At 45.5% G+C, this 26,034-nt stretch overlaps 1 protein-coding gene across 4 annotated transcripts in view; it reads left to right on the top strand.

Annotated features, from left to right (window-relative positions):
* The window catches only part of EYA2 (EYA transcriptional coactivator and phosphatase 2), a 201,509-nt gene that overhangs the window by 124,190 nt on the left and 51,285 nt on the right, over window positions 1-26,034 (top strand). For all 4 annotated transcript variants that reach the window (XM_066236590.1, XM_066236591.1, XM_066236589.1 and 1 more), the window contains 4 exons: window positions 5,262-5,329; window positions 6,228-6,405; window positions 14,712-14,854; window positions 21,091-21,174. In XM_066236590.1, the coding sequence (XP_066092687.1) occupies window positions 5,262-5,329; window positions 6,228-6,405; window positions 14,712-14,854; window positions 21,091-21,174 (473 nt within the window). The remainder of the gene's footprint in view (window positions 1-5,261; window positions 5,330-6,227; window positions 6,406-14,711; window positions 14,855-21,090; window positions 21,175-26,034) is intronic.

The following is a 26,034-nucleotide window of genomic DNA, read 5'->3' as shown; positions in this document are numbered from 1 at the left end:
CCAGCTCTTTCCCAAGCTAGACATCTTGGCACATACTAGGCACTCAGCAGAGGTTTAGGGAACACATGAGGGCATGCCTGCATGAGTGAACACGGTAGGGAAAGGGCGGGGCCAGGGCTCTGCCTTCACTCCTTTGTATTCTGAGTAAAGAAAAACAGAAAGATTGACCTACGGAGATCTGTGACTTGTCCAGTTTTGGAACCCAGCCCGGAGGCTGGGGTATGGGAGTGGGGGAGAGTTCATGACAGGCTCACCTCTCTCTATCGTGGCTTCTTCATTTTCTGCATTAACCGCCAACTCCCGGTAATGTCAGCTCTTTTTACATCATCCCTTGATTACATCCCCAGTCTTTGTCCACTTGCAATTCTGGGCTGTTGTAAACAATTTTATTTTAATACTAGCACCAGGAGGACTTAATTAAGATGAATGAATGTGTGTATTTTTGAGTGTCACTGTGGACCTGGTACCTTGTGCTCTGGGGAAAGCAATTGTAAGATGGACCCCAAGCAGGTAACACTGAGGAGGGGACGCTTGCTTATTGAGATTGTCTGTGAGGCTTTCTTTGTACTGCCTGGGATGGCGTGTCAGACCTGTGGGTGACAGTGAAATCAGGGTGACCTAAAAAACTGAGGCAGGCAGTGACCTGTGTCATTTCCCACAGCTGCTCGGAAGGCAGGGCCACGTGCTGGCTGGGAGCCTGGGCTTCGGAGTCAGGGTGACCGGGGCCTGAACCCTGGCTCTGCCACTTCCTAATAGGACCGACTTCCTAGGGCTGCGGTGGAGATGAAACAAGATAAAGCATGTAAAAGGCCTAGCCCTGGGGAAGGCAGTAAGTGCTCAGTAAATAGGGGGCATTGTTATTATTTGTCCCTGTGCTGATGCCAGGAACCAAGGCTTCCAGGGGCTTGGATTACATTAACACTAAGCATGGCCCAGGAAAAAAAAGGAGAGGTTTTCTAATGGTGACTGTCACCATCTCCTTGAAAAGAGGGGGACATCCAGGAGGCAACAAGTCCAAGAAGAGATGGATGTGCAAGGTTCCCAGTAATCAGAGAAATGTAAAATAAAGGCAACAGATAAGCTATTGCGTTAGTCCTATTAGGATGGCAGAAACCAGCAAAAGGGATTGTACCAGTCGGGGCGGGGGACGGGGGCGTGGGGATATGGGCACTGTCGGCACTGCGTGTGGGAGCGTGCACCGGCAGCGATTGTAGCAGTCGGGGCGGGGGACGGGGGCGTGGGGATATGGGCACTGTCGGCACTGCGTGTGGGAGCGTGCACCGGCAGCCGTGCCGGGAGCCCTCACCCAGACCTTAGGGAAACCGGGTCTTCACGACCTCGGGACCAGCAGTCCCACACCTGGGACCACATCCCGAGGAAACCGACAGGCCCAAATAGATAGAAATACCTGAACAGATATAAAGTATATCTGTAATATTACATTTTGATGGGGGTGGGGGTAGGGGGTTAGGGGGGAAATGCCAAAAAGGATGGAGGGAGAAGAATAGCAAAATGAAAAAGGATTGAGAGCCTGACCAGGCGGTGGCGCAGTGGATGGAGCGTCGGACTGGGATGCAGAGGACCCAGGTTCGAGACCCCGAGGTCAACAGCTTGAGCATGGGCTCATCTGGTTTGAGCAAAAAGCCCACCAGCTTGAACCCAAGGTCGCTGGCTCCAGCAAGGGGTTACTCGGTCTGCTGAAGGCCCGCGGTTAAGGCACATATGAGAAAGCAATCAATGAGCAACTAAGGTGTTGCAACATGCAACTAAAAACTAATGATTGATGCTTCTCGTCTCTCTCTCTCCGTTCCTGTCTGTCTGTCCCTGTCTGTCCCTCTCTCTGACTCACTGTCTCTGTAAAAAATAAATAAATAAAATTAAAAAAAAAAAAAGGATTGAGAATCAGTGAAATTTTTAAAAAGACACACACATTACAAGCCCTGCTTTTTATTTTTTATTTTTTTTTTTTTTAATCGGATTCAGCAGAAAATAGAAGTTTCTACCCACGGGCTCTCGATCTCTGCAGTTGTCTCATCACAGCCTGGTAACGAACAGCTGGCAGGCAGGCCCCGGCCCACCGTCCACATTTCAGTAGTGCCATGCTGATGCAGCACTGCATTCGGATCTTTCTGGAATTATCTTCACTCCTTATGTATCTATTCACTTGCTTGTGTTCTGTGTCTCTGCTCTGAACCTAAACGTCAACTCCTGGCTTACTATCATATCTAAAACAGTGCCTGACAGTGATATTTGGTACATCACTAGGAAAAGATTGTTGAATGAATGAATGAATATCCACTTTTTAAAATATTTTTTAAGATTTTATTTATTGATTTTAGAGAGAGGAGAGAAAGAGAGAAAAAGGGGTGGAGAGGAGTGGGAAGCATCAACTCATAGTAGTTGCTTCTCATATGTGCTTTGATAGGACAAGCCCAGGGTTTCAAACCAGCAACCTCAGCATTTAGCCACTGCGCCACCACAGGTCAAGTTGAATGAATATCCACTTTAAAAAATAGCCCTGGCTGGTTGGCTCAGCGGTAGAGCGTCAGCCTAGCGTGCGGAGGACCCGGGTTCGATTCCCGGCCAGGGCACACAGGAGAAGCGCACATTTACTTCTCCACCCTTCCGCCGCGCATGGCCCGGGCGCTGGGGATGGCTCTGTGGCCTCTGCCCCAGGCGCTAGAGTGGCTCTGGTCGCAACATGGCGACGCCCAGGATGGGCAGAGCATCGCCCCCTGGTGGGCAGAGCGTCGCCCCTGGTGGGCGTGCCGGGTGGATCCCGGTCGGGCGCATGCGAGAGTCTGTCTGTCTCTCCGTTTCCAGCTTCAGAAAAATGAAAAAAAAAAAAAAAATTATTTTATTGAGCCAGGAATTAACAGTCTACTTTTACTTAAAACCCAAGATAATCAAACCAAAAAGAACAAAAAAATAATTCTCTGCTACAACATGTAAAATAGCAATGTCTTCAACAAGAAAGAAGCCTATTTCTTTCTCACCCGAAAGCCCAAACCAGAGTGGCAGTTCGGGTCCTCAAATGTGGCATGGTCTCAGCTCCTTCTGTCTTGTTGCTGTTGATTGGCCGTGAGATCCAAGACGGCCCTATTCCCTGGGAGGAGGGAGGACCCGCCCTTCCCTTTAAGGGCACAACCAGGAAGTCACACCCATTAATCCCTCTATCCTTATCTAGAATTCATCACACCACCACACCAGCCACCACAGAAACTGGGAAATGTAGGGCTTATTCTAATCAGCTAGATCAGGGGTAGTCAACCTTTTTATACCTACTGCCCACTTTTGTATCTCTGTTAGTAGTAAAATTTTCTAACCACCCACCGGTTCCACAGTCATGGTGATTTATAAAGTAGGGAAGTAACTTTACTTTATAAAATTTATAAAGCAGAGTTACAGCAAGTTAAAGCATATAATAATAATTACTTACCAAGTACTTCATGTCAGATTTTCGCTCAGTTTGGGAGAATAAATCGTTATAAAACAACTTACTATAGTTAAATCTGTCTTTTTACTTATACTTTGGTTGCTCCACTACCGCCCATCATGAAAGCTGGAACGCCCACTGGTGGGCGGTAGGGACCAGGTTGGCTACCACTAAACTATATGCCCAGCTTAAAAGCAGAAATTCTATTAATCTGAAAAAGGAGGGGTGAGCAGATATTGGGAGGCCCCTAGCAGGACCTGCCACCGTCACTTGAAAAGGGGATGTTTTCCTCCCCCTGTCCTTGCCTTCCCCCGCCCTCAGTGGCATTCCACCAGCCACGCAAGAAGTCAGTGTTCAACATTCCAGCTCCAGGCGAGTCCACTTACAGAACCCTCCAGAGACCGCTCAGTTTCTGGGGCTATGTGCCCTCTTCCCCCTGGGTTCTCTCTAGCATGGGATGGGCTTCTCACTGCAGGGACTCTGTGACTGCCCACCGCAAACTGCAGTTTGTTCAGCTGTCCATTCTTCAGATGCCCCTGGGTCACAAAATGAAAACAAACAAGAGGCAGTTTGGGGCAAAGAATACCAAGGGACAGGATGGTGGTCTGTTGGTCTCCAAACCTGCTCTAAAGCATCGTTGAGGAGGCTGACACAAAAGAAAAGAGAATTCAGGTGAGAAATGATCTTGAATGGAATAGGCTGGCCTAAACCTTCTGCCAGACATATCTGGACAGGCCGTTGAGGACAGAATGGTATTCTAGCATGCCACACTGGTCTGGACAAATTCTGTGGTTTCTGGGAATTAGGCCCCCAAGTAATGGACACCAGAAGAGAATGCCCGGGTGTAATCATGTTCCTGGTTCTTGTTCTCTTTATCTGGCTAATCCCTACTCATCCTTCAGAAATAGTTTAGATGTCATTTCCCCTAGGAAGCCTTCCCCAGCCACGCCCCACCTAGTTGGCATCACAGAGCCCTTCCCAGTGCCCAGCACAACCCCCTTCCACCCCCACACATGATGTAGTTTATTTTGTAGATTGGACTTTGGAGCCATTTCAATTTTTTTTTTAAAGATTTTATTTATTCATTATAGAGAGGGGAGAGAGAGAGAGAGAGAAGGGGGGAGGAGCAGAAAGCATCAACTCCCATTTGTGCCTTGACCAGGCAAGCCCAGGGTTTTGAACCGGCAACCTCAGCATTTCCAGGTTGACACTTTATCCACTGCGCCACCACAGGTCAGGCCTCAATATTTTATATAGCTAAAAAAAACATACACTTAAAAATAGTGAAACAGAGCTCTGGCTGGGTGGCTCAGTGAATAGAGCGTCGTCCCGGAGTGTGGAGGTCGCGGGTTTGATCCCTGGTCAGAGCACATATGAGAAGCAACTAATGAGTACATAACCGAATGGAGCAAATAAGTGGAACAAGTTGATGTTTCTCTCTCCCTTCCTCTTTCTCTCTCTCTCTCTTTCTCACCAATGGGGGGGGGGGGACTTTTTCATTTTTAAATAGTTAGAATGGTAAATCCTATGTACATTTTCCAGAACTGTTTAGAATAAATAATTTTTAAAAATGCAATTATCAAGTACCAGAAACTGGGTTGTATACACGATCTCATTTATTGCTCACCACATTTCTTTGATGAGGTATTATTTATTTTATTCTTTTACTGAGAGAACTGAGGTTCAGAGAGATCTGGGGACTTGCCAAGGTCACAGGTTCCATTAAAGACCTCAAAGACCTTCTTGCTGCATCCTCTCCCCCACGTTCTGCCCCCCCCCCGACTGTAAGGAGCCTCACCTGGCCCCCTGTTCTTATTTCCCGCAGGCACGGCAGGGATCTATCAAGGACCAAACGGACTGACCAGCGCGGCTGGCTTCGGAAGCGTGCACCAGGTAGTCCCCCAAATTGCCTCCCAGTTCTTTCTTTAAAGAGTCCCCTTCAATCAGGACACCCAGAATGCCTCCTCCTGCCCACGGCCCCCACCAGAAACCCAGTCTCTCATTCCCTGGTTTGGCTACCACCAAAGAGATTGTGTAAATAGCCCTTGGAAAGATACAGTGTAGAGTCAGAGAAATTGGAATTACTAGAAGATTTCCAAGATGACCGAGGTGATATTATATATTTACATTCTGACCTGAGCCCAAGAAAGCCTTTGACGGTTGCATCTAGAATCTATGAACGCAAGTGCGGTCATGTACCTGAGTTCTTTTGCTTCCCGAGGGTGAGAGTATCTTCTTCGCCTCTGCATTCCCAGTGTGTCATGCCCAACAAGACAGATGCTGTCAGGGTCGCACGCCTGTCCGTCGAGGTACACTTTGACCTCCAGCTGCCAATCTCTGCATCCCTGGGCCAAAGAGTGGTTTCTAGAACCAATGCCTAGAACAGGCAGGAAGAGCCAAGGAATTGAAACCCCCTAGAAACAGCAGCTCCTCAAGACTGGCTGGAGTTGGCATCCGAACAGCCCAGCTCCCTTGCTCCTTGGAGAGACCCTTTGGAGAAATGTATTTTATACCATCCCGGCGTTTCCTTGGTAAAAATCCGCTCTAGGTCCCACCTGAAAGCCCCTGGCTTGGCTGCTTTGCCTCGGTATCTCTTTCATCCCCCATCCTTCTCTTGGAGTCGGCTTCAGGGGCAAGTCCCTGCCCTCACAGAGCGTGTATTCTAGGAGACAGGGAGGGTAGACCCACCCCACAAAGCCCCTCACCTCATCAGCCTGCGACGGGGCCGACTGAAGGCTCACGCCGGACGTCCTCCTCCTCCTCGCTCACCACCCGTGTGTTTCCTTTCCAGGACTACCCTTCCTACCCCGGCTTCCCGCAGAGCCAGTACTCCCAGTATTACAGCTCGTCCTACAACCCTCCCTACGGGGCCCCCAGCAGCATCTGCCCTTCCCCCATCTCCACGTCCACCTACGTCCTCCAGGAGGCGTCGCACAACGTCCCCAGCCAGAGCTCGGAGTCGCTTGCGGGTATGGACTGTCCCTGTCACGCAGTCAGTCATATGGACTGTCACTGTCACGCAGTCAGTCGTTCGTGACTGTAGTTTGAAATCTTACAGAAAGGAGGCACTGGACATAGATCCTGGCCACCCAAGGGCTAAATCCAGCCTTCAGATACATTCAGTTGGCCTTTCTCTCTCTCTCTCTCTCTCTCTCTCTCTCTCTCTCTCACTCTCCGTGTGTGTGTGTGTGTGTGTGTGTGTGTGTGTGTGTGTGTTTAATTTCACCCATGTTTAAAAGTCAGAAATTTTTACCTAAAAGTTCTAATTTCAACCCTTGGGAGAGTCCATACCCTGGCCCCTTGGTGATGATGTATACCCACGTGCAGCTAACTCATCAGCCCGTGGGTCCATTCATTCACTCCACAGGTCTTCTGTGCTCATGTCTCCTCTTTTAAGAGCTGGTGTGGGCTCATCAACATGAAATGATACGGCAGCAGTAAATGAGACCAGCCGAATGGAAAGAAATGTCTTTTATTTTTTTTCTTGTGAAACCGACTGATGTTATGGGAACTCCGCAGAAGCTAGCATGTGGCTGGGTGGACGTTCACTCAGTAAATATTAATTGGTTGACGGTTAGAAAAAGAACCATAGTGAAGACCCACCTCTTGGGTTCTTGGTGTAGTTGTTGCTTTTACCCCTTGTATTTTTCCTCCCTGGGGGTAAATTAGTTGTCCTTGGATTGGTGATACATAGAGACAACGTGGCCAAGTATTTTTAAGTCAGCTTTTGAAGAAATTTAGGCTTGGGCATTGATTTTGGTCATTGGGATCTCATTACAGAGTATTTAATGGATGCATCATATCTGTTTAACAATTTTCAAATTGCTTTCTTTGAAGGGTATGAAATTTAACAAACGTTTTTGCCATAATCCGGAAGTATCTTTGACCATTCTGCTTTTTAGAAACTGGGTTGAGAAAGGAAATATAATCAAGAAATCTTCAAGTAGATGCCCTGTCTATCTATAATTTGATGGCAAACTGGATTCCAAAGACTCACTTCACAAGAATTGAGGTTATGTGCGAAGGTCATTTTTGTTCACTATCAGGAGCAAACATAAAGGCTCCTTGTGTCTCTTTGAATTTTTTTCTTTATTTGTTCCCCCTGTTCTTCATTTACCCCTTGGTCTAAGTTTCAATGATAAGTGATTGAGATGGTTTTTACCGTGTGTCTAACAAGCTCACATAAAATCTAATGACGTAAATAATTGTCATCTATAGCCGAGATCTCTTGTCTGTTTTCCCCAGTGTTTGTTATAAAGGAAGAGCACTACATATGCACGTGCACACACACTCATTCACTCTCTTAAAATTTCCCATAAAAACTCCACTTTTGAAATTATCCAGGATCTCCTTGAATGGTTGGTTCCAAACTCCAGAGGCTCGAGAGGCTCATATAGCACAGATCTCTCACGCTCACTCTGCATTGCCTAATGCTTTTCTCCACCCTCAGCCCCGCTGCAGTGCAGTCTGCATTGACATGCATTGACAGTTATATGAAGCCCCAACAATTTGCAGATGATTGCAGGGCAATTTGCTGATGGAGAGGGCAAAACCTGAACATCTGACGTCATTCAAGAGAAAAGGGCAAATCGGTAGTGGTGGCTTAAGAACGTTTTTCTTTAAAAATTTTTAAGTACGATACAAATTATCTAAAAATATATTGGAGGATCTTTTTTAAAACTTCTTAGATCATTTCCTTTAGTCAGTAGGGGGAGAAAATTTTTATAAATCTCTGAAGAAGTAACTTGGAAGGCTCTTCCACACAGTTTGGCAAAAGCTAACAAAATTAAAAATGCGTTCCTCTTTAACCCAATTTTCTACTCGGAGAAATTTATTCTAAAGATAAAGGTTCAAAGATTTAAGTAAAAAGAATATTTATTGCAGCAGCATCATAGCAAAAACCTGGAAATGCCCTGAAGATACATTAACAGGAGACGGGTTAAATAATTTATGGTGCATCCACCAGTGGAATACTATACATCTGATAAAAAGAATAAGCTAGGTATATCTCAACTAATATGGGTTTCTCTCTCTCTCTCTCTCTCTCTCTCTTTTTTTTTTTTACAGAGACAGAGAGAGAGTCAGAGAGAGGGATAGACAGGAACGGAGAGATGAGAAGCATCAATCCTTAGTTTTTCATTGCACATTGTGACGCCTTAGTTGTTCATTGATTGCTTTCTCATATGTGGCTTGACCACGGGCCTTCAGCAGACCAAGTAACCCCTTGCTTGAGCCAGCGACCTTGGGTCCAAGCTGGTGAGCTTTTGCTCAAACCAGATGAGCCCGCGCTCAAGCTGGCAACCTCGGGGTCTCAAACCTGGGTCCTCTGCATCCTAGTCCGACGCTCTGTCCACTGTGCCACCGCCTGGTCAGGCTAGATTTCTCTTTGAGTGTGTATGAGAAATGGATAAAAGCGGGTGTCAAACATATGATCCTGGGACTTTTAAGTGTAAGTATAGTTTAATATCCATATTTACGTAGGGAATTTCTAGAAGGGTTCAAAATCAACACTTAACATTTTCTCTGGAGAGGGAACTAGAGTAGAAAGAAAAGACTAGATGTAACAGACAGTCTACAGCAGGGGTCCCCAAATTTTTTACACAGGGGGCTAGTTTACTGTCCCTCAGACCGTTGGAGGGCCGGACTATAAAAAAAAAACTATGAACAAATCCCCATGCACACTGCACATATCTCATTTTAAAGTAAAAAAACAAAACAGGAACAAATACAATATTTAAAATAAATAACAAGTAAATTTAAATCAACAAGCTGACCAGTATTTCAATGGGAACTATGGTCCTGCTTTTGGCTAATGAGATGGTCAATGTCCAGATCCATATTTGTCACTGCTAGCTGTAACAAGTAATAAGACGCACTTTCGGAACTGTGACGCATACGTTCCACGTCACCGGAAGTAGTACTGTACATAAGCGACACCGTACTTTACTCCTCTCACTGACCACCAATGAAAGAGGTGCCCCTTCCGGAAGTGTGGCGGGCCAGATAAATGGTCTCAGGGGGCCGCATGTGGCCCACGGGACGTAGTTTGGGGACCCCTGGTCTACAGTCTACTCCATTCAGTAACAATGAAAGACATTTATTTTTTTCAAGTACCTGTGAGACATTTACCAACATAGACATATTCTGGGTCTTAAATCAAGTTTTATTACATTTAAAAGGATTCAAGACCTACAAATAATGTTCTCTAAAAACAGTAGAATTAAATTCGAAATAAATAACAAATATTTTTGGAAAATTCCCAAGTATTTAGAAGCTAAATAACATACTTATGTGGTGGTTACATTTGGGTATCAATTCAAGTGGGCTAGGGGATGCCCCCATCACTGGTAAAACATTATTCCTGGGTGTGTCTGTGAGGGCCTCTCTGGAAGTTGATTAGCATTTGAATCAGTAGGCCAAATAAAAGAGATTGCTCTCACCATTGAAGGCCATATAGAACAGTGGTCCCCAACCATTTTGGGCCATGGACCGGTTTAATGTCAGAAAATATTTTCACGGACCGGCCTTTAGGGTGGGACGGATAAATGTATCACGTGACAAGACAAGCGTCAAAAGTGAGTCTTAGGCCCTGGTCGGTTGGCTCAGTAGTAGAGCGTCGGCCTGGTGTGCAGAAGTCCCGGGTTCGATTCCCGGCCAGGGCACACAGGAGAAGCACCCATCTGCTTCTCCTCCCCTCCCCCCCCTCCTTCCTCTCTGTCTCTCTCTTCCCCTCCCGCAGCCGAGGCTCCACTGGAGCAAAGATGGCCTGGGCGCAGGGGATGGCTCCTCGGCCTCTGCCCCAGGCGCTAGAGTGGCTCTGGTCCCAACAGAGCGACGCCCCGATGGGCAGAGCATCAACTCCTGGTGGGCGGAGCGTAGCCCCCTGGTGGACGTGCCGGGTGGATCCCGGTCGGGCGCATGCAGGAGTCTGTCTGACTGTCTCTCTCCGTTTCCGGCTTCAGAAAAATACAGGGGGAAAAAAAAAAAGAGTGAGTCTTAGACAGATGTAACAGAGGGAATCTGGTCATTTTTTAAAAATAAAACATCGTTCAGACTTAAATATAAATAAAACGGAAATAATGTAAGTTATTTATTCTTTCTCTGCAGACCAGTACCAAATGGCCCATGGACCGGTACCGGTCCGCGGCCCAGGGGTTGGGGACCACTGATATAGAACAAAAAGGCAGAGGAAGGGCAATCTCACTGGCTTCTTAAGGTAGGATGTCCATGTTTTCCTGATCTCAGACATTAGGGTTCGTGGTTTTCTGGACTTTGGATCCAAACCTGACATCAGTGACCACCCGAGCTTAGACCTTCAGCTGCAGACTGGGAGTTATACCATCAGCTCCATTGGTCCTCAGGTCTTTGAACGCAGACTAAATTGTACTACCACCCTTCCTGGTTCCCCAGCTTGCAAATGGCAGACGGTGAGACTCCACAAGCTCTATAACCACGTGAGCCGAATTGTATAATAGATATCTCTCGATAGAAAAATAGATAGATACACCATTGGTTCTGTTTCTTTGGAGAACCCTAATATACCAAAGTCAAAGAAGAAATCAAAGGAAAATTAAAAATTCCCTTGAACTTAATGAACATAAAAACACAACTTATCAAAATTTATAAGATGTGGTCCTGGCCAGTTGGCTCAGTGGTAGAGCGTCGGCCTGGCGTGTGGGAGTCCTGGGTTCGATTCCCAGTCAGGGCACACAGGAGAAGCGCCAATCTGCTTCTCCACCCCTCCCCCTCTCCTTCCTCTCTGTCTCTCTCTTCCCCTCCCGCAGCCAAGGCTCCATTGGAGCAAAGTTGGCCCGGGCACTGAGGATGGCTCTATGGCCTCTGCCTCAGGCGCTAGAATGGCTCTGATTGCGGCAGAGCGACACCCCAGATGAGCAGAGCATCGCCCCCTGGTGGGCATGCCGGGTGGATCCCAGTAGGGTGCATGTGGGAGTCTGTCTGACTGTCTCCCCGTTTCCAACTTCAGAAAAATACAAAAAATAAAAATTAAAAAAAATTTATAAGATGTCACTAAAGCAGTATTTAAGGGAAATTTATAGCGCTAAATGAACATATTAGAAAAGAAAGATGTTTTCAAACCCCAAACTTCATGTTCCATCTTAAACTAGAATAAGGAAAGCAAATTAAATGGACCAGAATAGAGAGTTCAGAAATAAATCCATTAGTATTTGGACAACTGATTTTTGACAAAGGTTTAAAGGCAATGCAGTGGAGAAAGGATAATCTTCTCAACAAAAGATGCTGGATATCTACAGTTAGAAAAACTGTACTTCGATCCATACCTCACGTGACATGCAAAATTAACACAATATAGATCATAGGCCTAAATAAAAAATTATAAAACTTCTATAAGAAAACTGAAGAAAATCTTTGTGACTTTGTGGTATATCCATATAATAGAATAGTACTTAGCAACACAAAAGAATGAACTATCAATATACATAACATGGACTGAATCTCAAAACAATTACGCTGGAAGAAAGAAGCCAAACAACGTGTGTGTGTGTGTGTGTGTGTGTGTGTGTGTGTGTGTGTGTGTGTAAGAGAGAGAGAGAGAGAGAGAGAAAGAGAGAGAGAGAGAATCCATTTGTTTAAAACTCTAGAAAATGCAAACTAATTTATACTGAAAAACAGATCCGTGGTGGCCTGGGAGGGGAGGAGGGAGAGGTTACAAAGGGATTATAAGGAAACTCTTGAAGGTACTGGATTTGTTCATTATCTTGACTGTGGTGATGATTTTATATGTATGTCAAAAGTTGTCAAATTGGCCTGACCAGGCAGTGGCACAGTGGATATAGCACTGACCTGGGATGCTGAGAACCCATGTTTGAAACCCCGAAGTCACCTGCTTGAGTGCAGGCTCATCTGGCTTGAGTGTGAGCTCATCCAACTTGAGTGCAGGCTTACCTGCTTGAGCACAGAGTCGCCAGCTTGAGCGTGGGATCATAGACATGACCCCATGGTTGCTGGCTTGAGCCCGAAGGCCACACTGGCTTGAGCAAGGGGTCACTGGCCCAGCTGGAGCCCCCCGGTCAAGGCACTTAAGAGAAAGCAATCAATGAACAACTAAGGTGCCGCAACTATGAGCTTCTCATCTCTCTCCCTTCCTGTCTGTCTGTCCCTGTCTGTCTCTACCCTCGCTAAAAAAAAAAGTTGTCAAATTGTGTGCTCTAAATATATATAGTTTATTCTATGTCAATTACACCTCAACAAAGCTGTTAAATAAGTAAAAACATTAAAATGTAGAAATAAAAAAGTAAAATGACTCCCAAGAGAAGTTAACATATATTGATTAGCCTATGTACATGACTGTGACCTTGAACTTTGACCCTTCATTCTCAAGAATGTATAATGCTGGGCAAAGGGCTGTCATTTGGGGGGGGCACCTCTAATAAGTTAACTTTACATATACCTTATCTAGGCATTTCTAGGTAGCTGGTGTTTCCCCCACTTTTTAATAATATTTGCATGAATTTTAATGGTGTCTGCAAAGGTTTTGTAAGCTCCCATCCTTAGGACTACCAACGATAAACCTTATTTACATGACTCTTAAGCATCTGTGAATATATTTACTTCCTGTTGCTCATCCTCCAGAAGAAAGACTTTGCTAGACCGATGTGTGGGACTTTCTCGTGCTGCATCCTGAAAACGATGGGAGCTGGAGACAGCCCAGCGGTCCTGACAACTCAAAATCACGTCTTTTCTCACTGTCTCCCCAGTCTGCTAAGAAGTTTTATAAATATTAAATAAACAAAGTTCAGTCCTTTGGGTTTTGGAGGGAAATAGTCCTTCCAGGGTAGGAAAAAACTCAGTCCAGTGCCAAGTGTTTTTAGACAAAAGCATTTCCCCCCGATGAGCCAAGCACTGGCACTTACAGAAGGAGGGGAGGAGTCCGCAGGGCCCATCTGGGAGCTAGACAAGCAGCTGTACAATGAGAAAGCGGGATGGAGAGTCCTCGAAGGCTGCTTGCTGGTCTACAGTTCTGTTGTTCTGGTGACAAGGGCAGGCCCAAATTTCAGTTCTGGCTCTACCACTAAGGTGCAGGGTAACCACAGACTTCCGACATCTTGCTCAGCCTCGGTTTCCTCATTGGTGAAATAAAGATAATAAAGTCTAATGTTAAAAACCATGTATTTAAAACTTATGTGCTTAAGAAAAACAATACAACTTGGGTGCTGGCAATACAGGAGGATGCTATTCATTTATTTGAGGTCTTTAGCCAATTGCCCAAGAGCATGAACTTGGCAGCCGCCCAACACCCTGTGTCCAAAGACACCATCTCGATGAGGAGCAGCCAGGGCCTGCCCTCTGCTCTCTACCTTCTCAGGAGGGTCTAGTTGAGCCAGACTCAATTCAAATCATTTGTTGACATCTGCTAATTGCCAGCCCTGGGCTGGATGCTCTCGAGGGTATAATCTCATTTAATTTTCAAATGGACAAGTCTCTATGAAAAGGACTTCCCTTTACTAGAGAATAGAGCAGACTGCAAAGGGACAAAAACATAGTGAATTCTCCAACACCCCCGTTAACCCCACCAAAGGGACCTCAATAGTAGAAGAATTTGAGACCCGTCTGCATATACATATTTATTTTCTTCCTCTATTCATCTATTAGCTCCCTCTATGGCCCCACCCTCACTTGACTCATATTTCCGCTCAGATGTCCCCTTATCTGTGAAGCCTTCCCTGACTAGCCCCATATAAATTAGTCACCTCGCAGGCCTGACCTGTGGTGGCACAGTGGGATAAAGTGTCGACCTGGAACACTGAGGTTGCCGGTTCAAAACCTTGGGCTTGCCTGGTCAAGGCACATATGGTAGTTGATGCTTCCTGCTCCTCCCCCTTCTCTCTCTCTCCCCCCTCTCTCTAAAAATCAATAAATAAAATATTTTTTAAAATTAAAAAAAAAATTAGTCACCTCCCAGCATTCTGTTTCCCCATTCGACTTACTAATTCTCTATAACTCATGTCCCCACTTGACACATTATATATTTACCTGTTTGTGTAATGTCTCTGCTCTCTCTAGAATTTAGGTGCTATGGGAGCCAGTACCTGGAGCTATGACTACTCAGTAAATTTTTGTTGGATGAATGAATGAGTATGAATGGGCAATTTAAGGGACTGTCAACAGTAATTTTGACTCTAATGATCTTTGCCTTCAGTGCTGCCTTTGGGACCTACCACTTTGGCGTTAGACAGTTCTGATATGACATTTCCTGGGAAGAGATACTCAGTAAAGCTTCCCTCTCCTCCACCAGGTGAATATAACACACACAATGGACCTTCCACGCCAGCAAAAGAAGGAGATACAGACAGACCACACCGAGCCTCCGACGGGAAGCTCCGAGGCCGGTCTAAGCGGAGCAGTGACCCCTCCCCAGCAGGGGACAACGAGATCGAGGTAACTCCAACTGCCTCTGACAGTGGTGAATGGAATCTCCATCTGTGACCAGAACAGGAGGGTGGGGGACAGAGTCCTGTCCAAGTACATGGAAGAGAATGCTCCTTTGTGTTCACAAAGCACAGTCACAGAGAAAAGAGCACCCTAGAGGAAAAGTAGGGAAGAATTAGGTTGGCCGTATTCTATTGATTGACAGGCTAGGAAAAGTGACCCTGGAGATGCTAACGAACAGTAAGGTCTCAAGCATAAGCAGTCACCGAATCATCTGAGGACCTTATGAAAACCCAGTCTGCTCGGCCCCACCCCCAGAGTTTCCAATTCAGCATATTTGGGGCGGGGCCTGATAATTTGTATACCGACAAGCTCCCAGATGCGGCTGATACTGCTGGGTTGGGGAACCACAGGCAGAGCCCCTGATAGAGACGGCAGTGGGTGGTGGACCTTCCCTGCTGGGTTTGAGTGGTTCTTAACCCTGGCTACACATTAGAATCACCTGGGATGCTTTTTAAACTACAGATGCCCAGGCTCCACCCCAGAGTAATCAATTAGACATCGCAGGAAGTGCTGTAAGCTCCCCTAGCGATTCTAAGGTGATTTAGGTGTGTTAATCTATCTGGAGACAGGAGTCTGGCTCCAATGAGTGGGCCTGGTTTCTAGGATTCCGAGCTCCTCGGGCAGTGGTTCTCAGCCTGGGCTGCCCAGGAGAATCCGCTGGGGGGCTCTGAGAAGTCTTTGCTCTCGAGCTGGACCCCAGATCAATTCACTCAGGTTCCTCGAGGATGGGTCCCAGGCATCGGTATGTTTAAGCTCTCCAGGTGATTGCAGTGTGCTCCCCAGGCTGACGGCTGGTCTGAGGGACGCACCAATCTTGACTGTAATAAAGCAAGTGCAGGATTATTGGTCAGGCACTGCCATTTTCCAAAACAAACAACAGCATGAGCGAGGGAGAGGGTACAGAGGCAAGATGGATGCCAAAAAAAAACAAACCACACACACACACACAAAAAAAAACCGGATAGAAGCAACTGTCATCTGTCAAGGGAGAAAAACGGGCATGTGCACTAGTCTGTACTGCTTTGGGAAAGGCCATCACATGTTGGCTTGAGTGTGCTGTGGGCATGTGTGTCGTATTTCAAAGCCAGTGTCAGTGCCGGGAAATCCAAACGCATCATCGCCACATCCCTATTCGTAATCCTGTCCAATCTAAGCAGCAGCCACAAAGCTCAGCCCGCAAATTCAGAAGTAACTAAGAAATAGTGTTTTCATTATTTTCTTAAAATCGAGGTAATTTTGACTCTGAGTCCCCACCCCATCCGGGTAGTAGGAAATGTCATCTTAGTATTGGGGCCTGTCTCCTCCCAGAATTGTATGAGAACCTTGGGTTCAAGTGACCTCAGAAGACAGAACAAGAGCCTCTAATATCCAGATGGCTTGGTCACTGCCACCTTCCTCCCTGTCGGTACCTGCAGTGGTTACTGAAAGTCCGGCCATTCTCTCGGGTTTCCATGCCGTACATCAGGCACAGAAATCATTGTTGAGGACAAGAACCTCGGAGTAGTCACTACGATTCTTTGGTTGTAAGCAACAGAAACCAGTTCTGGTTACTTAAGTCAAAAAGAATTTACTGGAAGGACTGCATGACATTAGGATTAGAAAGAATAGTCACAACGGCTGTGCTGAGGAATCCAGGGGACCTTCAGGGTGCCAGCCCCCCGCTGGAGAGTCAACTACCTGATTCTAGTGCCATTTCGCCCGTGTTCAATTCCAAGGGGACAGCATCCCACTGGCCTGGCTTAGCGCTTCTGCTCGCTCCTGATTGACATCCCACCAATTCAAGACAGCCCACAATGGGAAAGGAAGAGGGAAGAGGGGTGCTCTTACCAGGAGGGGCTGTACGCTGGGGGCTCGAATAGCAAATGCTCACTGCCGGAGCACTTGATACTTAGCCGGTATTCACTGGTAGGACTATACTAGTTAACCAATATTCACTAGTAAGGTTATGCCAGTTAGCTAGTGTTAAGTAGTAAGGCAGTACTAGTTAGCCAATATTCACTAGTGGGGCTGTATCACTTAGCCAGTATTCAGGGCTGTAGTGATTGTTTGCAACTAGTGTCTGTTTCCAGTCATCCTAAGTGTTAAATATTTGTAACATCACACTTGTCCCCTACATTTGGTCACCCTCCTCTGAGGGCTGACCACCCCGGGGACCTGCCACAGAGCAAGTGTTCCCACTGCTCCCAGAACTATTCTCAACCCATAGGATTTGTTCTTCTTTTCATTTAATTCTTAAAGGCCCCGCCTTCCAAAATCGAGGAGATTTTGCACAACCCTACAGCAAAAGGCAAGAGGAAAATGTATGGATGTCAGGTTGTCCTTGCTTTCCGCACCTCTCGGATTCCTGAGGATTTTCTACCAGCTCGAAGCTGCAGAGCTGTAGAAATCACGGAGAGCAACACATACTTTAATATTTTAAAACAATTATTCGGTCACCTCACCTAGTTTCTGCTCTTGGTAGGGGACGGTGGGGGTAGAGAGACATTTTACCGTTAAACTGAGAAGGAGGCGGAGGGGGCATGGAAGTCAGGGATTATGGGGTGATGTTATTCTAGAAACATCTGCTTCTGGATTCCAGAGTAAGTACCGATGGGCAAGATCGGCTGAGAAGGTGTGAGCTGTGTTTCACTTCTGCGCTTAATGTCAGCAGGGAGGGTTTGCACGGGTCGCACCTCTTAAGTCTTTGGCAGTTTTGCTAATGACCGAAGCCCATGAGAGAGAAATTATGTACAGAAGTGGAGAGAAGGAAAATTGTGTGTATTAGTTTAAATCCCCCAGCTGCAGGTGCCAGAAACCAACCTGAGCTAGCTTAAGTGAAAAAGCAGAATTTATTTTAAGGATCCAGGGATCCTCGGAGAACTGGGGTGCAGTGGGGTGTCGGGATACTGGAACACAGGTAGACGCGGCAAGGAGATGTCCTTACGCCGTCTCTCCCCACGTGCCAGGGCAAAGGTGCTAGAACCTTCAAGCCCTTCTGCCTTTTTGGTGCCCCTGTGCACAGGTTTAGGGGCCACGGCTCACTCTGCTTCTGACTGAAGCCAGGTCCTGCCAAGGTGTTCTCTTTCTGCCTTTCACCCCTTTGTTCCTCTCTCTTTCTCTCTGCAGACTGGCCCTCCCTGTCCTCTACGTGTAGCCGCCGCCAACAGTCACCCAAAGACAGTCAGTTTCCTTCTAGGCCCCAATTTTAATTTCCCAAGGAATGGCCTCTGACCCAACTGGGGATAGGGACCCCCCCTGAGCCCAAAGCCCAGTGGGCTAGGGAAGAGGTTCACCTGCAGCATGGCTACTGGGAACTTAGCCGCTCAGGGTCGAGCGCAGGGAGACGGCGTGGTCGGTAGGCAAGTGAGGGAGAGGGACAGGTCTTCGCAGGGGAGGTACCGGGCGAATGAATTGAACCTACTCTAAATTCGAAAATATTTGCTGATTTTTTTTTTTAATTCTCATACTAAAATTTCTAAGTTTAACTGCTCCAACCAAATTAATGCAGAAAAATTTGGACTTAGCATACTTACAACCCCAAAAGCCCTCCTCAAAAAAAAAAAACAGTGGTTTTAAAACATTTTTTTTTACCATGACCCAAAGTAGGAGCTATACTTACTATGATGGACTAGCTTAGACATATACGTAAATATATATATAATGACCAGAAAATTCACAAAATAATACTCAGGTCTTCTAATTGTGTGAAGAGTCCTGCACTAACTGGCCTTTCTCATTCTAATGACCACCCTCCTCTTCATTGTTAAAGGTGTGGCACATGCTAATGGTAAACACCGCCACTGCGCGCTCCGGAGAGATTTAATGGTGGCTCGGTCACGATGGCAGGCTATGTAGGTGCACTTGTCCGCCCCAGCCCCCCACTTCCCCTACCTCAGACCAGCTATATAACTGATCATTAGGCCTTTTGTTCTTAAAATAATGATCCCCGGAAAAATTAGGTAAACCAGTATGAAAAATAAGGTCCAAGATAAATAAATAAAGATGAGTGTTAAAAAAAAGTTAATTTAAGAAACAAAACTTTTAAAAATTCTGATTGGTTTTCTTATAAAGATTCAAGATCTTGCATCCTTTTTTTTTTTCTTTTTTTCCCCATTGATTTGAGAGATAGAGAGAGGAAGGGAGTGCAGAAGGAAGGGAGAGAGAGAGAAGCATCGATCTGTTCTTCCACTTAGTTGTTCACTCATTGATTGCTTCTCATATGTGCCCTGACTGGGGATCAAACCCATGACCCCAGCACACAGGGACAACACTCTATCCACTGAGCCATCTGGCCAAGGCCAAGATCTTGTATTTTAAATTAAGTGAAGGCTATTGAGAAAGGAACATTCAGACACAAAGAAAGGGTAAATGTAAGTTTTTAAATGACAGCAAGAATCAAAAGTTTAATAAAAGAGTTGGAAAAGAAAGTTTAAGAAATCTATCAGAACATAGAACAAAAAAGAGAATATTATAAAAAATACTTTCTTTTTTTAAAGATAAGCAATATCAACTTCAGTATGTCTAATTTGACAATTGAAAATTCCAGAAAGAGAGAATAGCAGAAAAGATGGGAGGAAATTAATAAAAATGTGAACAGAGTAAATGATAGAAAGACCACACCTAAATATATCCTTATGGAATTTTGAGGATACCAAGTATAAAGAAAAGATCCTAAAAAACATTTAGAGAGAAGAAAAGTAAAACCTACTAAGGACTGAGGACCAGGGGAGCATCAGACTACTCATCAGTCATGCTGAACACAACAAGATAATGGAGGAATTCTTCCAAAATCTAAAGGACATTATTTTTCAATTAGAATTCTGTACCCACAGGAACCATAGAGCAAAATAAAAATATCACCAGATATGCAAGAACTCTGGAAGATTATTTTCCAGGCACCCTTTCAGAAGAAGAAACTTAAGGATGTACTCAAGCAAAACAAGGGAGAAAACCAAGAAAGAGGGAAGTTCAGAATCCAGGAAACAGTGGATCTGACCCAGAAATAACAGTAAAGGGACATCTCAGAGTGCTAGTTATGCAGCAAGCCTAAAGATGATCCGGACCTTACTGGAGCATTCTCTCACAAAGGATGGACATCTTTGATACAGAGGCTGTGGCTGAATTTGAGATTCTAATGAGGGTACATTATTGAAAACAATAAAAGCAATTAGTAAACTGCAGCAAAAACAAAAAGTTATACTTAATGGGCATGATTATGATTCCTATGGGGACAGACTGAGCTGTGGCATGATTTTATTCGGATGGAGAGCAAGAAAGAATACTATATGTATGACCTTGATGGTCGGAACAGTCTCCGAAAGTGGCTCTGGCATTAGGACAGTGGACATAGAGAAGAAACTGAAATTCTAGCACATTACTTGGCTCTGTAGTGAACAGTCATCACAAGATATAAGTGGTTACCAACTTTTAAAAGCAACATATAGACAAAACACAAAAGTATACTGTAGTTATAAAACCAAATGCACAAACCAGTTTATCCACATTGACAATGCAGAAGTAAGGCTAAAGTTGATAAATATTAGAATGGGAAGAGGTAGGGAAGAGAGTAGGGACTCGCTATCTATATATTCCAGATTGGGTTTACTATTTTAGCCAAGCTAATCCAAATATCCAAAGCCAATGGAATGAGAAAGAGGGATTCGTATATCTGAAAAATATAAAGCTCTGGAGGAAAGTGGAGATTACCATGAGCTAAACGGAAATCTTTCAGATTGCCAAGTCAGAAGATATCATCTAAAGTTGGCACATCAATAAACAAAGGTCTAAGTATGTTATTTAGAGTTCACCACCAGGAATGGTTTGCTAAAAACAGAAATGGTCAGAAGTCGTTGGACTTACGGTGAGCCGTGAATGTAAAATGGTAATATTTCATTTTATCAGATGAGTGCTATGATTTTTATTGCTGTTTTGGACTGAACTTCTATTTTGAGCTTTTATGTGGAAGGCAAGCACAGGCATCTTAGTTCTGGCATCTGTTGGGTTGAGAGGAGCCATCAGCACACTCTTTACACAGCTGAGGTTGGATGGGGACACGAGGACTCATCATGAGTCTCATGGTTTATAACTTAAAGATAATGTTTTTCAAGACGTCTTCTTCCTCCAGGGAATTGATTTCTGCAGACGTTAAGTCAGATGCAAGCGAGTCCATTTGTCTCCATTCTCTTCCTCTCTTTTCATCGCAGCGTGTGTTCGTGTGGGACTTGGATGAGACAATAATTATTTTTCACTCCTTACTCACGGGGACTTTTGCATCCAGATACGGGAAGGTAAGACTCCATTTGTCTCTCTTTTTTTTTTCCAACATGACAGTCTGTCCAGCTGATCTGTCCTGGGAATTGTGGGGGTAGTTTACGAGGCAGCTTCTCTAACAACAGCTGCCCCTTTGGGTCCGCCTGGGTTGGAGAAAGCCTATGAAATTTTCCCTTGACATGTGAAAATTTAATTAACATCCCCTTCTATTGTCTCCCATGCCTTTTCGTCCAACACATGATGCGTTCAACGACCCCTTGATAGGATATAAGCTCACAGTCGTTGGCTGGCTGTCTCCCTTCCTTCTAAGAGGGCCAAGGATATGCTGCAGCCCAAACTCGTAATCCTATCTTTTTTAAAAAATGAGACGATGGCTCTTTCTTCTTCCCTGTTTATCTTAGTGTCTCTCCAGCAGAAAAATTTAATTTTCCTTCCGTTTTTCTGAGACGAGGGGGAGGCATTTTGTCAGCTCCAGCATGGCACTTAGCGGCAGCAGTGCAAATGTATTATTGACAGATTGTGGTGGGGAACCATCCAGTTAGGATTCTGGGCAACTGCTATCGGCTGATTGGTGGCGAATGGGAAAAACATTGACACCACCTGAATAATGCAAAAGTGGACCCAATTGTTAAAAGCCCCACCCTATCGCTTCTTTGCATGTATCCTGGGGGCTTCCCAACAAACCACAGGTGGATGCTCCAGACTTATGCCATCTCTTCCGGGAGACAGGTGGGGGTGGAGGGGTGGAGGGGCGGAGTTTTCAGAGGGCTGGCGAGTTACCACCTCACCGAGGTGAACTTCCTGTTGGCAGCTGCTTCCATGCCTGGGTAGGAACCATGAGACGCACCAGCGCCTGGAAAATATTTCTGTTTCTGTTTAGCGACCAGGAATATGATTTGACATCACCTCATAGCTTTTCCAGCTGCTTGTGTTTTTTATGGGAGTTATAACAAGCTGGATGTGCAATTAGCAAGATAGATTTATCGTCTGCCATTATGTTGTAAAGAATATAAAAATGGTGTTGGTGGTGCAGAAATCTCTTACGGTGGAGGAATGCCGTTAATCTGTCTAGCAGTGCCTGCGGGGAACCCGGCATGCGTTTTTGGACCACGCACAGGTTAGGCAAAGGATGGCAGCATCAAGAGCTGCAGAAAACACCCAAGAGTGGAGCAGGCCAGCATGACGAAAAGTCGGGCTGTTCCAAAGGGACTACTGCAGGGAGGTGCTAAGTCTGGGTGTTCTTGGTTTTTCTACCCACGCTGGTAAAGTCACTTCCCCTCAAAAGCATTCCTTCCCTCCTCTTGCTCTTAAACATAGTCCACTCTGATGTTCAACAACACCTCATGTGGCAGTCGGCTCTCATGAACTGTATAGGGTTTTGTCATCTTAAGGATGACTTTTTGTGTGTCTGTGACCCACCGCCACGCGTGTCACACCACTGCTCCCTAAACCAAATAGTGGGCTGCCTCAAGACAAGGACAAAGATGGCCTGACCTGTGGTGGCGCAGTGGATAAAGCGTCGACCTGGAAATGCTGAGGTCGCCGGTTCGAAACCCTGGGCTTGCCTGGTCAAGGCACATATGGGAGTTGATGCTTCCTGCTCCTACCCCCTTCTCTCTCTCTCCCTCTCTCTCTCCTTTCTAAAATGAAAAAAAAAAACACCAAAAACAAAGACAAGGACAAAGCCCAGAGATGCTTTCTGAACCCCATGCCACCTGGTCTGTGTGATTCCTCATTGCCAGCCATCTCTCTCCAACCCTAGCAGCTAATCCCAGCTACCTTCCCCTCCAGCTCTCTGGTCCCCCAGCTTCCGCTCTTGCCCTTCACAGCCCTCTGCGGAGGGCTCACCCTAAAACACAAGCCTGGTCTTATCATGTCCCAACTGAAAAACCATCAGTAGCCTCCCCATTGACAAACCCTGACCCGAGCTTCCAGGGCCCCTCAGGAGCTGGCTCTTGACCCAGTCTCTAGCCCCGTTTCCTATACTCATTCTGAGTTGCTTTCTGTCCTTGAACCTGCCACGTTCTCTTTCATATATGCTGGGCTTCCGGAAGCAGACATCAGACAAGTGAGTGAGGGTAGTTTACTTGGGGGTAGATTCTAAGAAGCACCAAATGCAGAGTGGGAAAGTGAGACAGGAACGGAAGGCAGCCACTGCATAAATCGTTACTGCTGTGGGTAACCAGGGCTTGGTCCCACCAGGGACCCTTGGAAGACCTCAGAGTTGACCCATTCAGCAAATGACAACACTGGGATATTTATCTACAGGTTTCCCTTCATTGTGGATTGAGGGCTTCTCTTAGGGTGTTACCTCTCTGCCCTTCTGGCCTTTCCCAAGAAAGCTCTAGGGCAAGGAGTCACAGGTGCTAACAGTAGTAGAAAGCCTCTACATGTGCAGGAATGGTGACAACTGACGAGACTGGGGGAAGAGGCTCATTGGAAGCTTCTGCTATATCTAGAATGTTCTAGAAAGTTCTTTTCAAGGCCAAATCTTATTGATCTTTTTAGTTCCTCCAAGAGGATTTTCTAACCACTCCCCTCCATCTAAATGGTATGTCTCCCCATAACTGTATTTTTCATCTATAATTATAATTAAAATTATGCACTTACTATCTTTCTCCCTCCTAGAATATATGTACCATGAGGGCAGGGACCATGAATATTTTTTATCAATCCACTAAGTGCAGCGCACAAGCCAGAATTGCTCAACAAATATTTGTTGCATGAACGAATCAGAATGATTTTCTAGAATGAAAGCTGCATGGCCACAGGGACTCTTTTTCCTGTGTTGTCACTTGCTTTGTCCCCAGTGCATAGAACAGTGCCCCCCACAGAGTAGGCATCAAATGAATATTTGTTGAATAAAGGAAGGAAGGAAGGAAAATAGTATCAAAACAAAAGATTTCTAAGTGATGACTGCCAGCCAAATTCAGCCTGCAGACATTTTCTGTTTGGCCTCTAGAGTGTTTGAAAAAATGTGCTTTTGTCGCCAGCATTTAAAAATCAGGAGATTGCACAGACCAAAAACAATCTAGATCTCTAACTCTTCTGGAAAAATTAGAAAGTCTGGCAATCCTGCACTCCCAAGAGGCAGCAATCAGCAGGAGCTGAGTAGTGACTGCGCTCTCAGTGGGGGATCATCCACTGCCCATCCACAGCTCCAGCTGGCCTGTCTGATTTGTTTTTATGGGGCCCTCCTGGCCCCATTGACATCTGAGTTTCAACATTTGTCCTAGAATTACGGAACCACTGAATGTCAGAGCTGAGCTAGAAGGACCTAGGAGGCCATCAAGCCCAGTTAGTCTCCATTGTACATAACAAGAAACTGAGGCTCAGAGACAGTAAGAGCAACCAGAACAGAATGAGAGACTTCAGGCTCCCTTTCCTCCTTATGTGCACCCAGGAAAACCGAGGCGAGAAGCTCTCAGAGCCCCCAGGTGTCATGTGCCATCTTCATTACTCTCCTAGAATTTTCTACTCCTTCCTCCATCTCTCTCTTAGGTGAGGAATGAGTATTTTTTATTGACTAAATCTAGAATCCTTAGATTCAAAATAACTGTGACTTAAAGAAGGTAGAATATTTCCCTCACCTAGTGGTCTGGTGAGGCTGCTACATAGCACCAGGTAACTTCCACCTTACTCTCTGCCATCCCTGGAGCGTTGCTGTCATTGCCAAGATAAAACATAACTCACTCTCATGTTCGTATTCCGGACAATTAGAAGGGGGAACAGGAAAAGGGGAGTTCATCCCTCTCTCTTTTATTTTTATTATTTTGGTCCCTCTCTTTAAAGACCAGACCCAGAAATTGTGCATATCATTTCTCCTCTCATCCCATTGGCTGGAACTCGATCACATGGTCATATCTAGCTGCAAGAGAGTCTGAGAAGTGTAGTCTAGTCACATACCCCATTAAAATTCAGAGACTATTATTCTCAGAGGGAGAAAGGAAGAATGGATATTAGAGGGCAGCTGACAATTTCTAGAACAAAGTACCATGTAATAAGAGGAAGAACAATGAAAGAAAAATACTGTGAAAAAGTAAAATTAGTTCTGTTCAAAAGTTTCGTTCAATTGGATTTCTGGGTCTGAAGCTCCAAGGAGAAACTTGGGCTACAGTTATAAACTTGAAAGCCAGAGAAGTATAGAAGATCTAGAGGAGCAGGAGAGTGTGTGCCCCACTTTGCAGAGTAGCTGAGACACAGGGAGGTTGTGTAGTAAGGGTATTCATAAGAGAACTAAAATACATAGCCTTAACTTTCGGCCCATAGTTCTTTCTCTTTGTGCTTTTTCAATAGCTGCAGCCATGTGAAGCTTATAAATAAAAAGTATCAGGCAGGACCCTCAGTTTGAAGCATGGAGTATTTAAGCTACAACGGAAACGTACTGGGTCACAAGCAATTAAAAACCCAGGGGTATATGGGATTCAGGTTAGGCTGGATCCAAGAGTTCAAACAGTATTCTCAGAGTTTAGTGTTTCTGCACCTCTCAGCCAACTTTCTTCATAGAGTAACTACCTCTTAGCAATCCCAAGTAAAAAAAAAAAAAAAAAAGGAGACCTTCTACTTCCCAAATTCCAGCACAAATCCCAGGCTCGAATCTCACTGGCTCAAACTGGGTCAAATACCCATCCATACACCAACTCCTGTGCCTCTGATTGGCAAGCCTAGATCAAGAGCCCACTCCTGGCATGGAGAGAGTAGAGAATAAGGTCAGCTCTATCTCAGCCAAGTGAACAGTGCAGGGGAAAAAATGGTCCCCCAAAGGAAACTGAAGTATTCCTTCCAGAAGAAGGTAAGGATGATGGAGGTCCACAATGGGCTCTGGAGTCCAAGACCCCATGTCCATCCACGCCAAGGACCAGCAGTCATTTGCTCAT

This window comes from Saccopteryx bilineata, chromosome 6, assembly GCF_036850765.1.
Source record: "Saccopteryx bilineata isolate mSacBil1 chromosome 6, mSacBil1_pri_phased_curated, whole genome shotgun sequence".
NCBI classification, from domain to species: Eukaryota; Metazoa; Chordata; class Mammalia; order Chiroptera; family Emballonuridae; genus Saccopteryx; species Saccopteryx bilineata.
Note: the sequence above shows the minus strand (reverse complement) of the source record. Positions and strands in the feature narration are given on the sequence as shown.